Here is a 12,905-nt window from a genome sequence, read left to right on the forward strand (position 1 = left end):
ACTGCATCCTTCCCTCCCACTGAATTAGTGCATGAGTGAACAAGTGATAATAATACCAGTGACAAAAGCAAGAATAAATAAAAATGAACACTTTTGCTGCTTCTAGCATGTGGAATGGAAACAAACAAACAAACAAGTAGACTCTACTTCATAAACATCTCTGAACCCCAGCCCCCACCTCTCCATCTTCACCATGACCTTCACCGTGACCAGCCCAGGCTGTCATCTCCCGTCTACACTATTACAACAATCTCCTCAGGGGATCTCAACCTTCATTTTCCTGCCTCGAATCCATTTTCACAGCAAGTTTCAAAAGCACAAAACTGAGCTTGTTGCCTGTCTGCTTTTAAAGCAAGAAAACCCTCACTTGCACCTATTGGTTAGGGGAACAAGTCCACAGTCCTAGATGTGGCATTCAAGGCTTTTTCTTGAGGATGCAGCAGCCCTAGGCTCTTGGGACAGTTCCCTGCCTGGAATACCCATCATTCTTCCTTTCTTGCAGCAAACTTCGACCCACCCTCTGGGGCCCAACCGAAGTGTCCCCAGCTCTGTGAAGATTGCCCCAACTACCCCACCCCTTTTGCCCTTTCTCTGTTCCCATAATCTGTGTGCTCGCCTCCAATCTTCCACTGACTGCACAGGTCTGAGCAATCAGCTGTGGCTGTGCTTACACCAGGCACTCCTGCCAGCAGGGGGAGGTCTGAGACACTTGGGCCAGGGCCTGGCAAACAGCAGGTGCTCGGGGTATGTTGGCTGTGAAAATTAACTAAGGCAAAAGAATCCTACCCACCAAGACTGGGGTCAAAACCTCATAGAGGAAGGACCTCAGGGAAGCAGGAGGCAATGCATGAGCCAGAGATGCCTGGGAGGGAGCCTGGGAGGGGCCTGGACACATGCACCCAACCCCCCAGGCACCTGTTTCTGGCCTGTGCCATCGTCATCCATGCCGTGCTGGGCTGCCATGGCCGTGGATGTGTGCAGGGTGGCAGCATCGAAGGGCACACGCTCCACATTGGCGATGTGGCTGGAGAGGTAGGCCAAGCCTGGGCCGTCTGTCTGGTCTGGGTCCCGCCAGTTCTTGAAGAACTGCTTGAACAGTGGCGTCTCGCCACCCTCAGGAAGGACAGAGACCTGGACAAGAGAGGGAAAAGCAGGATGGGGCTGGGCTCAGGTCCCCCTGAGGACAGGGGCCTTCTGGCACAGGTCCTCAGGGCAGACTCAGACACCCAGTCCACACTGAGCAGGGGGAGACACCCACCCCATCCCAGACCCACCCCAGCTGAACTAGACCCAACTTCACTGTGCCACTTGGCTCTGAGACTCACCTGGGTCTGCCTGGGGTAGTCCATCTTGGAGATGAAGTCAGAGGCCGTTTTGAGGGCAGCCTTCCTCTCCTCTGTGTTGGCCTGCCTGCCTGTGGGGGATGGGGGATGAGGCACCCGGAGTCAGTGCTATGTCCTAACGTCCAATGGTCCAGGAGAAGCAGTAGCCCAACCACCCTCGAGGCTGAAGACAGGCCAGCCCAGACCCCACCCCCAAGATGGCCACTCCAAGAGCCCCTGGGGGGTCCACCTGGGGGTCCTAACTGATGACAGTAACCACACCAACAGTTGTGGTCCATTTACAAAGCATGCACTCTGTGCTCAGAACTGTGCAAAGCTGATTTTATTTAATCCACGCAACGACCCTCTGTGAGAAAGATCATTATCATCCTGTCCCATTGACATAAAAGAAAACCAAGGTCTTAGAGAGGTTAGGTGACTTGAGCAAGGCCATACAGCACGGGGGAAAGCTGTGATAAGATTCTGAAGCCCACACACCACATCCGTGGGCCCCCTTCTTGCCCCAGGCCATCTGTCTGCAGTGGGGGACCTCCTCCCGCTCTCCAGTCTGAAGTTCACCCCGACCCTGAGAGCCTCCCCACGCCTACACAGCTCCTGGACAGCAGGTGCCAGCCCCCAGTCCCCAGCTTTCTTATAGCCAATGACAAGGGGTCCAAATATTAATAATAATAATAATAGCAGCTACAAGTGCTCAATCTCTCTCTCCCCCTCTGCCCTCCTCTATGCACCTGCTTCTGTCCTCCTCCCTGGACTAACGGTAGAGCATCCAAGCAGGATGCCGATGGGCCCTCTCAGAAACATCCGGGCCAATGTTTTACAAGAGCCTCTGATAATCAGTCCCACAAGACATTCCCTACAGATTTCCCACGAACCTCTAGCATACCATTTCCCAAATAAAAACCAAATCACTTTCATGAAAAGCCCCAAAATACATTAGCAAGTTTAAGGCTCTTAAAAGTCCTGCAGTCAACAAGCCTATTACCAGTGTTGCTCATGAACTTATCTGACCAAAGAACTATACATTTTTTTTTTCTTCACATGATGCCAATTAGCCTGAGAGAACTGGTATTGTAACATACTTGGGAAACACTGGTTTTGGCCCAAATGGGACATCTACCTGGAGAGGGTAAGCCAAGTGCCCAAGATCACAAAGCAAGTCAGTTGCAAAGCCAGGGTTTCAAAACAAGACTCAATTTCTGTTCCAGAGCCTGCCATGCCCCAGGACACCATCAACACCCACTCTAGCCTCCCAGGGCTGCAGGACTCCCACCGAGGGCCTGGAAGCTGGTCAGAGACCCCTCTCCTTTCCCCAGTACCTTTCCAGACAAAGATTTTGCCATCTCTGCCATGGTCCAGGATGAAGCAGTCCTCGGACCTCAAGGCCCCCTGGGCGAAGGGGTTCTCATCAGCCACGAGGGAGACCGACATGGTGCCAGCACCATTGGAGACCTGAGGGGACGAGGGACAGGAACGTGTGTGACCTCCACCACTTTGGCCTGCCCAGACAGGACCCTCAAGCTGACACGTGGGTGGCCCACATCCCAGCTGCCACCTCAACCAACACGGGAGAGTAGGAGCCAGACCCGCTTCCCCAAGCTCTGAGGCACACTCAGGTTTCCCTTCCCTGTTTCTGTTTGCCGCAGCCATACCTGTGACCCCCATACCCATGTAATGGGGAAACTGCACAGAAAGGGAAGGGGGTGCAGGTAGCATAGATCTGTATAGTTGGCCGAGGAGACAGCCAATCTCATTAGTTAAAAAAAAAAAAAAGTTGGGACGCCTGGGTGACTCATTCAGTTAAGTGTCTGCCTTCAGCTCAGGTCATAATCCCAGGGTCCAGGGATCAAGTCCTGCATCGGGCTCCTGGCTCAGCAGGGAGCCTGCTTCTCCCTCTCCCACTGCTCCTCCCACTACTTGTGTTCTCTCTCTCTTTCTTTGACAAATACATAAAATCTTTAAAAAAGAAGAAGAAAAAGAAGAATATAAATGCAGATGCATGTGGTGTCCTGGATTGGAATCGGGAACGAGAAACTGGGGAAACCCAAATCAAGTCTGTCATTTAGTTAATAGTGTTGAACCACCGTCAACTTCCTAGTGTTGACAGATGTCTCTGATTATGATAAAATTTTAAGGAGAAGCTGGATGAAGGGTATGTGGAACCCTCTGTCCTATCTTTGCAATTTCTCTGCAAACCCTTAGATTATTCCAAAATGAAAAGCTTTCACGAAATTAAAATGAATCTGTGCCACGCTAGTCAAAACCCAAAACACTGACAATCTCCAGTGTTGACAAGGTTCCCAGCAATCTGGGAGCCCTTCCAGAGTGCAGTTTAATAATGTATCAGAACTTTAAGTAACAAACATTCTACATTTACTGAGTATTTACTACAGGCCGTTCTGAGCAATTTGTACAACTTAATAACTTATGTCATTACAGAACTCCTTTGATCATTGCAGCAATGCTATGATAGTTCTACTTGTATCCCCTTTTTATTCACAAGGAAACCAGGGCACAGAGAAGTGCACAGCGAGAAAGCCAGACCTGGGATTCAAAGCCAGGCAATCTGACTCTGGAACCGGCTTTTTCAATCACTGACTTATTATTCAGGCTTTAACCCAAAAAATCCATGACTGGGAACTTGCTCTAAGGCCATACTCAGCACAGGTGCACCGAGAGGGACTGTGCGCAATCAATAAAGGTGGAAACATTCTAGTGGCCATCAGTGTCTGCTGAGATTCTGACATTCAGAAAACAGAATACAAGAGAGCTACAAAGGACCAGTTAGATCGCTGTGCTAGAAAGATTCCTGGCCACGCTGAGAGGGGAAAAGGTCACAGAAAAGCATGAATACTTTGGATCCATTTCTATCAAACAGAGATGGAAAAGCGTGTAATTAGATACAAAAAGATGTAATCTGGACCTTCTTTCACCAAAATGATAGCCGTGTAACCATGGTAACCCTTAAAAAAGGATGCGGGAGAGGCTGGTGTTTTAAAAATTGAGTTTCGTTACTTTTATAATTAAAACATTTAAAAAATAGCACTTGTTATCTTAAACTATTGAAATTGCATTGACATTAATTTTCTTTTTATGTTCTGGAGTATTGCTTACTATTTTCTTCATGAATGTACATTTCTTTCTTTCTTTTTTTTTTTAGAATCTATTTATTTACTTGACACAGAGAGAGAGAGATCACAAGTAGGCAGAGAGGCAGGCAGAGACAGAGGAGGAAGCAGGCTCCCTGCTGAGCAGAGAGCCCGATGTGGGGCTCAATCCCAGGACTCTGGGATCATGACCTGAGCCAAAGGCAGAGGCTTAACCCACTGAGCCACCCAGGCACCCCATGAATGTACATTTCTTTACATTCAGAATAAAAATCAATGTGGTTTTCCTTGGAGGTGATGGAAATCTGCACCCCCTTTTGTTGTAACCTTACCACAAAAAAGCCGAGGGCTCGACATGAGCATCATGGGCTAGGCTTTCACCCAGTGCTCAGCCATGAGGCCAGAGTTCCTCAGCTCAAGCTCAGCCTAAGTTTTTAAAATCACAAGAAATAAATTATAAATAAAGTAACTACACACACACAGGCATGTCCCCATATTTGTAGTATTTCCCCAAGTATTTTCCTAAATCAGTCTTCTCTGTGGACTCCTAGAAATCTTCCAAAGTTGACCTTACTCTCCTACCCCCATTTTCCAGTGAGGAAGTTGAGACCTAGAGAAAAACTATGTGCCACCCAAGACCGCACAGATGAGCAGGATGTGACTGTGTCTACAGTTGATCAAATTCTCTTATTCCTGGCACAGGAAAGCAGAGGAAGTAGACAGATGTCTGCTAGAGACACGTGGGAGCCAAGCCCCCCAGACCAAGGGCACTGCCCAGGGCAGTAGAGCTCAGGAAGACCAAGTCCCCCGCCTCCCTGTCCTGGCCCGACGCCCCGGGAACAGAGCAGTGGAGGCTCACCTTGTAGAGTTTGGCCAGCTTGCGGTTGGCTGCGTCCTCCTTGGCCGTGTCCTCCGTACCTGCAGGCAGAGCTGGCTTGGGGCCCAGCACCTGCAGGAGATGAGGGGTGGAAGAAAGCATGGCGTGATCTCCCGGTGGATCACAGGGGGTGGCCTGGGCTCCTCAGACAGGCGGGGTCCCCCGCAGGTGTCCACCATGATCCTCCACTAAGGGCAAGATGCCCTCCAGACATGTCCTACATCTTTTCACGTGCCTCCTGCATGTGGGTCTCATCTAGAGCTACCCGTCAAGTCCTTCCCTCCCTGTTGCCTTCAGATACCCACTCTCCCACTTCTTCCCAGGCTTTCTTAGAGTGACAAACACCTCCCCCCACATGCCTTTACATGATCCCACTTAAAGCTCACACCCATGAGGCGCCGATGACCATTCTCACTTTACCGAGGAGGAACCTGAAGTCCAGAGAGCTCAAGTAACTTGCACCAACAGCTATGAGGGGGGCTAAGCCAGAACTTGAACCTGGATCCCTGTGATTTCTCAGCCTATTTTTACTCCTCCATTCTGGGCTACTCCAGAGTCAACAGCTCCAGTTATGGCCCCTTCCAAGCCATGGCTGGTATCCAGCCTCTTCCCCACAACAGCCTTTTGCTCTTCCTAAAAACTGGAACTCAACGACCCCAGACAAGTAGGAGCCAAAGGGCATAGAGCAGTGCTCACAGTCTCCTCCTTTTCCTGGTGAATTCTGCCTCTATTGATATGTCCTCAAAGAACAATGGCTGGCAATGCCATCCTGCATTTGCCTCAGTGGGCCATAAATCACTAGGAATGATCCGAAGAGGAAAGCAGGGATTGGGTTAGTTGTCTCTTTCCCATCTGGCTGCAGGACCAGGATTGCTCTCAAGAGATGCCACAACCCTCCTCCTCAGTTCCATGGAGGACCTGGGCTTCCCAGCTGGAGGGTGCGGCTCACAACCGCAGCAGGCGCCAGGCCCTGGGATTCCAGCCCCACCTCTCAGGGGAGTCTGGGAGTTGCCGGGGGAAGCTGCTCTTCCCCACTCTCTGAGGAGTTCCAGCTTAGTGGAAAAACAACTTCGCCTCCTGATTGCCTAACCCACAGAGGGACAAAAGGAACAGCCCAGATCTGCGCTAGGCCCCACCCTGCACCCCTCGGGTATGGCTGTGCGTACCTGGAGCATCGCCTCAGGCTCAGCACCCTCCTCCGACACATGCACTCGCGCCCGGCCACTCCGCTCGTTGTCCCGGATGCCCTTGGACACCTGTGTGGCCTTCAGCCTCTCAAATCGGTTGCTGTTGGAGCCGCACCACTGGTAGATGTCCTGTAAGACAGGGACCCTGCATCAGGCAAAGTCCCAGCCTCCCATCAGCCCCACCCAATGACGCGGCAAGGAGGGGACTCCACACAGTGGGCGTGATCCGTGTGTGCCAGCGTGTGCGAGTACATAGCTTGGAATGTGTTTCACACACAGAATGTGCATAAAAATGCCTGCCGGCTGGTGGGAGCCGAAATTGTCACAACCACGTCGGAAAACCCTTCGGCTGCAGCTCCTAGAGCTCGGCGTACGGCTATGCTGTGACAGCACCCCTCGCACAGGCGCACTCCACGTGCCCCCCGAGACCCACGGGAGAACACTGGGGGAGCACGCCTGGAGTTGCCTCGAACGAGAAATCGAGTGCCCAGAACAATAAAAGCATAGATAAATAGGGGCACGCCAGCCCAGTTCAAGGTGCCGCAGCAAGGAGAATGGACCATCTGTGAGCAGATGCCGTAGGATAGAGCTCAGAAACAGAATGTTGGTCAGAAGTCGTCAGAAGAATGATTCCGGGGGCGCCTGGGTGGCTCAGTGGGTTAAAGCCTCTGCCTTCAGCTCGGGTCATGATCTCAGGGTCCTAGGATCGAGCCCCACATCGGGCTCTCTGCTCAGCAGGGGGCCTGCTTCCCCCCTCTCTCTCTGCCTGTCTCTCTGCCTACTTGTGATCTCTCTCTCTGTGTGTCAAAATAAATAAATAAAATCTAAAAAAAAAAAAAAAAAGAATGATTCCGTGCACATCGAGTTCAGAAGCAGGTGAAACCCTGCTATGCGGCTCAGAGTTCGGGAGGATGGATGCCCATAGGCTTGAAGGGACTGGATGGGGACAGGGGAGGACTTCCGTGAGCTCATGACCTTCTGTGTCTTGATCCGGGTGTTGGCTACACCTGAGTGGGAATCCCACTCAGGATTCACACGCTCTTTCGTGGACCCATTATACTTTACTAAAAGCTTATGCTCAATATATTTGCCTCTGTTTGCATGGACATCACAGCACGAACCCAAACGAGGGGGCGGTGGAATGTCTGGCCACGCCCATTTGCCGGGAGGAGTGCACGTGGATGGCAGGAATGGGTACAAAGCATCACACGTCCGTAAGCTGGGCTGGGGTAAGTGCACCGCACACACGTCGCCATACATGAGTGTGCACGTCCTTGAACAGCACTCCCGAGTCTGTGTGTGCAGACACTCATCATGGTACGTGTGTCTGCATCTGGTGGGCAAGAGCCGATAGATCTGGCACACGCCTGTGTCTGTGAGCGACTATGTGTAGAAAGGTCCATGAGATGTGCACAGGAACACAAGATGTCGGGGAATCTAGCCGCCGGTCGGAGTGCGAGTACACTGCGCACAAGGTCTGTGCACTTGAGTGTGACAGGCTTGAGTGTGCCCACGGGGGAGTCTACACAGGCTGGGTGCCTCTGTCCTCGGGTCTCTGCAAGTGTGTCAGACTCATGCACAGAACACGTGTCCACACGGGGGCTGCTGTTCCCAGGGCTTGCTTCCCCGTCTTTGCGTGTCCCCCTCCCCAGAGTGGGGCCCGGCCAGGCCAGAAGCATCTCAGGGGCCCCTGGGAAAGGGAGAGGAGGGGGGACTCACGTTGCCCAGGTCCAAGATGAAGCAGTCACCATTGTTGAAGCTCTCCCAGGACACGGGCACCTCGGTGGCGCGGACCACACGCCGCCCTTTGACCTGGAAGAGTCTCTGCACCACTACTTCATTGGGCACCACGTGCTTGAATCCTGACGCCACGCCTCCTTTCTGTTGAGTCAAGCAGACAGCGTCAGTCCAGGGCAGCCGGGTCCAGGGAAGCGGATATGGGGGGGAGGGGCACACTGAAGGAAATTCTGGCTTGCGGACCCGCGGCCTTCCGGCAGATTCCCTGGATGGATTCTACCTGCTGCCAGCCCTCTGAATCTCATGCTTTAGAAACAAAGACCCTTGGGTCCACTTGCTTGAATTGAAAAGCTACAGACAGTCCTTTCTCAACACCAGCATTTCCCAAGGAATGTTCTAAGAACTTTGGCCCTCCAAGTTATTCTGCAAGGAAAGGGCTGCAGGATGCCTGAAGCAAGGGGAATGCTTCTTACTGGCTCCCAGACTATTCACAACACATGTCAGCCTAAACAGTCTCTGAGAAGCCCTATGGTAAAGCAATGGCTTGCCTTTTGTTTAATACAACATTTTCCGACCTTACGGAATCAAGAACTGCTTTCTCTACCACATCCTGCCTGCAGCTCCCGTGTTCTGCAAAACCATTTTGAGAAATGCTAATCCCAAGCTTTCCCATCCTTCCAGGCTCTCCAGGAAGATGCCTCCAACCCACGCCCCCCCACTCCCTACAACCTACACCACCAGTCTGTAGCAAGTCGTGCCCAGCTGGACCTTCAGGGGCAGCTCTGGGTCAAGTACAGAGCACCGACCTCAGGGTCAAGTCCCACCCTGCCACTAGCGTGCTGGGTGACTCTGGGTAAGTCTCTTCCCCTCTCTGAGCCTCTCCTTTCTGTAATGGGGACAGAAATGCCTGCTCTGCCACTCTCTGCAGGGGTCGTAAGTCCTAGGGAAGGGGCCTTCAGCAAGCCTGCCCTGCTCCGATCAAAATTGCCCTGGGCTCAGGAGAAACCAAGTAAAAGGGCCTGGCTTTCTCACCGGTGGTCCCCAGCCCCAGTATGACAAGTCAGAGATGACAAGGTCCTTACAGAGCTTCCCATTTTCCTCGTGGTAAACTGAAGCCCAAAGATGAGAAGGGACTCGCTCAAGGGCAGTCAGCAAGTGCATGGCAAAGCTCAGGCGGAAATGTCACCTCCCATACCCAGGCTGGCTCCACGTACCATGGGGGTGGAGGCGGAAGGGCTCTCGCCACGGCCAGAAATGTGGCCTCCCCATCCAGGCCCCTTTCTGCCACTTCACTTTGCAGAGCAAAGGCGTGAGTTTAAATTGGGCTCTTATTATGCCTATACACGGTAAGCAATATAGAAGCGCCGGTGCAGTGACAATGCCCACGGTGCTGGGCATTCTGCACACATCATCTGTGAGGAAGGTGTCCTTATCCCCATCTTACAGATGAGGAAAGCGGAGTCCAGAAATGAAGGGACTTACCCAAGAGCTCACAGCTAGTGCATGATGGAGCTAGGATTCAAACCCAGGTGTGACTGAATCTATATGGCCCACATTCTTCCCCCAACATCAGGTTTTCTTAGAGCAAAGTTAACTAGGGTCACCCAGGACAGAAGGCAAAAACAAGCCACTGCTCAGAGCAAAGTGGGTCCAGTAGGAGAGTGGTTTCCCCCCGTTATGAGTGAAGCGCCCCCTGGTGTCCTTTCTTGGTAGCAGCACAAGATCTTTCAAGACCATTTCCTTAGGCTGAGCCGGGTTGTCCAAGGTGTTCACAGATGCTTTCCCTCCACCCTGCTTCATGGGCCCTCTTGCTGTGGGGCAGGTGAGGAAAGGCAGCTGAGGAAGAAGGTGCAAAGCCCTGCGCTCACCTGGTAATGACCACAGAGGCTGCCATTTAATAAGCCCGTCCCCAGGAAGGGGGCACCTACTTGCACCAGCTTTACACACATGCGACTGGGTCCTCACAACAAGCCCCTAAGGGAGGGACCCTCATTACCCCACTTCACAGACTAGAAAACTGAGATCCAAAGAGGTTATCCAGGTTAGCCCAGGGTCCCAGCTAGTTGGTGGCAGTACTTTCAAGTTCGCTCCTCCAAGGACCCAGCCTTGCCCATCTACCAGCCCAGGAACTCCTTGGTGTCCGTAGACAGCCCTGACCCAAGGACTTTGTTGGGCCGGAGGTAAACAGGCAGTGGATCTGAAAAGCTTTCCCAAAAGATGCTGGAAGGACACACCAACCATTTCCATGGATTCCTCAGAGGTGAGGAAATGAGGCCGTGACAGAAGAGAAAAGCCCTTAACTCTTTTTTACACGCTTCTGAACTATTCCACTTGTTCAAGCATGCTTTTGTTATTTAAAAATAGAAACTTTTTTTTTTTTTAAAAAAAGCAAAAGGGTTGTTTTATGTCATAAATCTCGGTTTCAACAAATCCTCTGTATGTGAATTTATAAAGTGAAAGAATGCCTGATATTCCATGACTGCGGACATGAATCTCCTGATTAACTAACTTCCCAATCTAGGAAATTAGACTTGGAAACACGAACAGAAAAATAAAAGCAAGCTCTTGGAAGACATTAGTAGATCTACAAGTACAGGGGGTGGAAATTTTCACTGTAATCTTTAGAACTGGTTGTTGTTCTGTATGGTCTAATTATTAGGTAGGCGGAGACTGGCCTCGCATTACTTGAACAAAATTCAATAGATGGTCTTAAAAGTCACTTTCCAAATTAAAGTGATGAAATATATATATATATGATATATATATATGATATATATATATTTCATCACTTTAATGCATATGCATATATGATATATATATAATATATATATATAAAAAATATATATATAGAGAGAGTTCCCTATCTATACATGAATATACATAGTTATATGCTCATAGAGAAACATTACCCATTTGGTGTTGGTCTGGGTCCAGGATATAGATTATATATATACACAGATATATATAATTTTTGTGTATATATATACACATCTGTAAAGTTGAATTGGGTGTCTATCTTTAAAAGTAGAATCATGGAGAGCTTTTACTTTCTTAAACCTGTATTTCTATAATGTTTGACACTTTACGCAAAGCTTGTACTACTCTTGTAGTCAGAGAAAGAAAAAAAAAGCTACAAAGTTTTACATTTCTTAAAATGTTTAACTGTTTATAAAACAAAGAAAAATGTTTTGACTGGGGCTGGTCCCCTCCACCCCCTAAACTCTGGGCTCCTTATCTAAGAGATGGAAGGGAGGCCCGAAAGGGCTCGGTGGGGCCCGGGGCTTGTCTGACTCAGCTCAGCCCAGATTCTGTTTGAACAAAGGGTTTCATATAACGCAGCCACCAGGGGTCCCTAGGGTTCTGTCTGAGAGGGGGAGGAAGGGGAAGAGGAGGAAAGATGGACAGACTCTAGAAAGTGCGGTACTTTTAAGGATTGGGGGGTTGCAGAACTAGAGGGGCCAGGCCCTATGACAGCCCTTTCTAGTGGCTCCTGTCCCCTCCCTGCCCCTTCTCACACCCCGAGGGCAGAATCGGTTCTGAGGAGCAGGCTTTCACAGGAACAAGTCTTGCGTGACAAGCTCCGCTCCTTGGGGATCTATAATTGATGAGGGCGCCAGGCCAAGAACTTTAGGCCTGCCAAGTGCGGGGGCAGCTGGAGGACTTGCAGAAGGTGGAAAACAGAACCAGCTTTGGACCTCCCATTTCCACCAGGAGGAGCCTGGGCCTTTCAGGACTGAAGCCCCAGATCCGGTCCCAGATGCTCCCTGGAGGTTGCCCCAGAGTGTGGCCCAAGAACATCCTGGAGAAAGCACCAGAGGGCAGAGGCGGCTTGCTACCCATGCAGATTCCTAGGCCCCACCTGCACAATGATCAGAGACCAGGGAGGCTCAAAACATCTGCTCAGAGCCCCTCTGTGCTAGCACACTGAATCCCAGCTCCGACTTTCACAAGCTCTGTAAGCTGCTAACCTGGTTCAGAGACGAGCAGCTCTGTCCACACAGCAGCAACAATAAACACGCACAGTTGTGACAGGCACGATAAGCCTGTGAGAGCACTCGGCCACAGGCATCCGGCTGGCCCGAAGCCTCACAGCAGTGAGAAGCGGTAGCCTTGGGTCCTGATCCTCAATCTCCCTGACTCCTTGTCAAGTGCTCTTGCCACTTCCTGCCCTAAGGACTGCAAAAAGGCCTGGTCCTTCTCCAGCTCTGGGGCCTGGGTCCCAACCTTCTCACCTCTTCTTCTTAATATACCAAGGCCTCATAAAGGAAGAAGGCGGAGCTGGACAGCTCAGCAGGAGGCTGCGGGTACGGATCAACTGGCAGACAAGGGGCGCTAGGGAGGCCCCAGGGCATCCAGCCCAGCTTCACCCAGCCCAGGCCCCAAGTCCCTGTTCCCAGAACACACCCTGCTGTTTGCTATCTCCGTCTCCCAGTGCTTTCCCATTATCCAATCCCCTGTGTCTCACATGAGCAGGCCCTGTACACACCCTGTTGGCACAAAGGACCCTAAAGCCCAGAGAGGGACGATGACTTCCCTAAGGTCACACAGCACATCAACAGCACAGATGGGGCTTCACCTCTGTAGGAGAACCCGGCTCATGAGAGGCAGAGTGGTGTACTGGAAAGAATGCTGGGAGTCAGGAGATCTTGGTTCTAGT

General features: G+C 51.1%; 1 protein-coding gene across 3 annotated transcripts in view; it reads right to left on the reverse strand.

The window, feature by feature from the left end:
* GSN (gelsolin) overlaps positions 1 to 12,905 on the reverse strand; it is a 54,198-nt gene that overhangs the window by 9,565 nt on the left and 31,728 nt on the right. For all 3 annotated transcript variants that reach the window (XM_059410900.1, XM_059410897.1, XM_059410898.1), the window contains 6 exons: positions 8,231 to 8,392; positions 6,491 to 6,640; positions 5,307 to 5,396; positions 2,660 to 2,792; positions 1,326 to 1,414; positions 916 to 1,131 (listed from right to left, as the gene is read on the reverse strand). In XM_059410900.1, the coding sequence (XP_059266883.1) occupies positions 916 to 1,131; positions 1,326 to 1,414; positions 2,660 to 2,792; positions 5,307 to 5,396; positions 6,491 to 6,640; positions 8,231 to 8,392 (840 nt within the window). The remainder of the gene's footprint in view (positions 1 to 915; positions 1,132 to 1,325; positions 1,415 to 2,659; positions 2,793 to 5,306; positions 5,397 to 6,490; positions 6,641 to 8,230; positions 8,393 to 12,905) is intronic.

Source organism: Mustela nigripes, chromosome 9 (assembly GCF_022355385.1).
Source record: "Mustela nigripes isolate SB6536 chromosome 9, MUSNIG.SB6536, whole genome shotgun sequence".
NCBI classification, from domain to species: Eukaryota; Metazoa; Chordata; class Mammalia; order Carnivora; family Mustelidae; genus Mustela; species Mustela nigripes.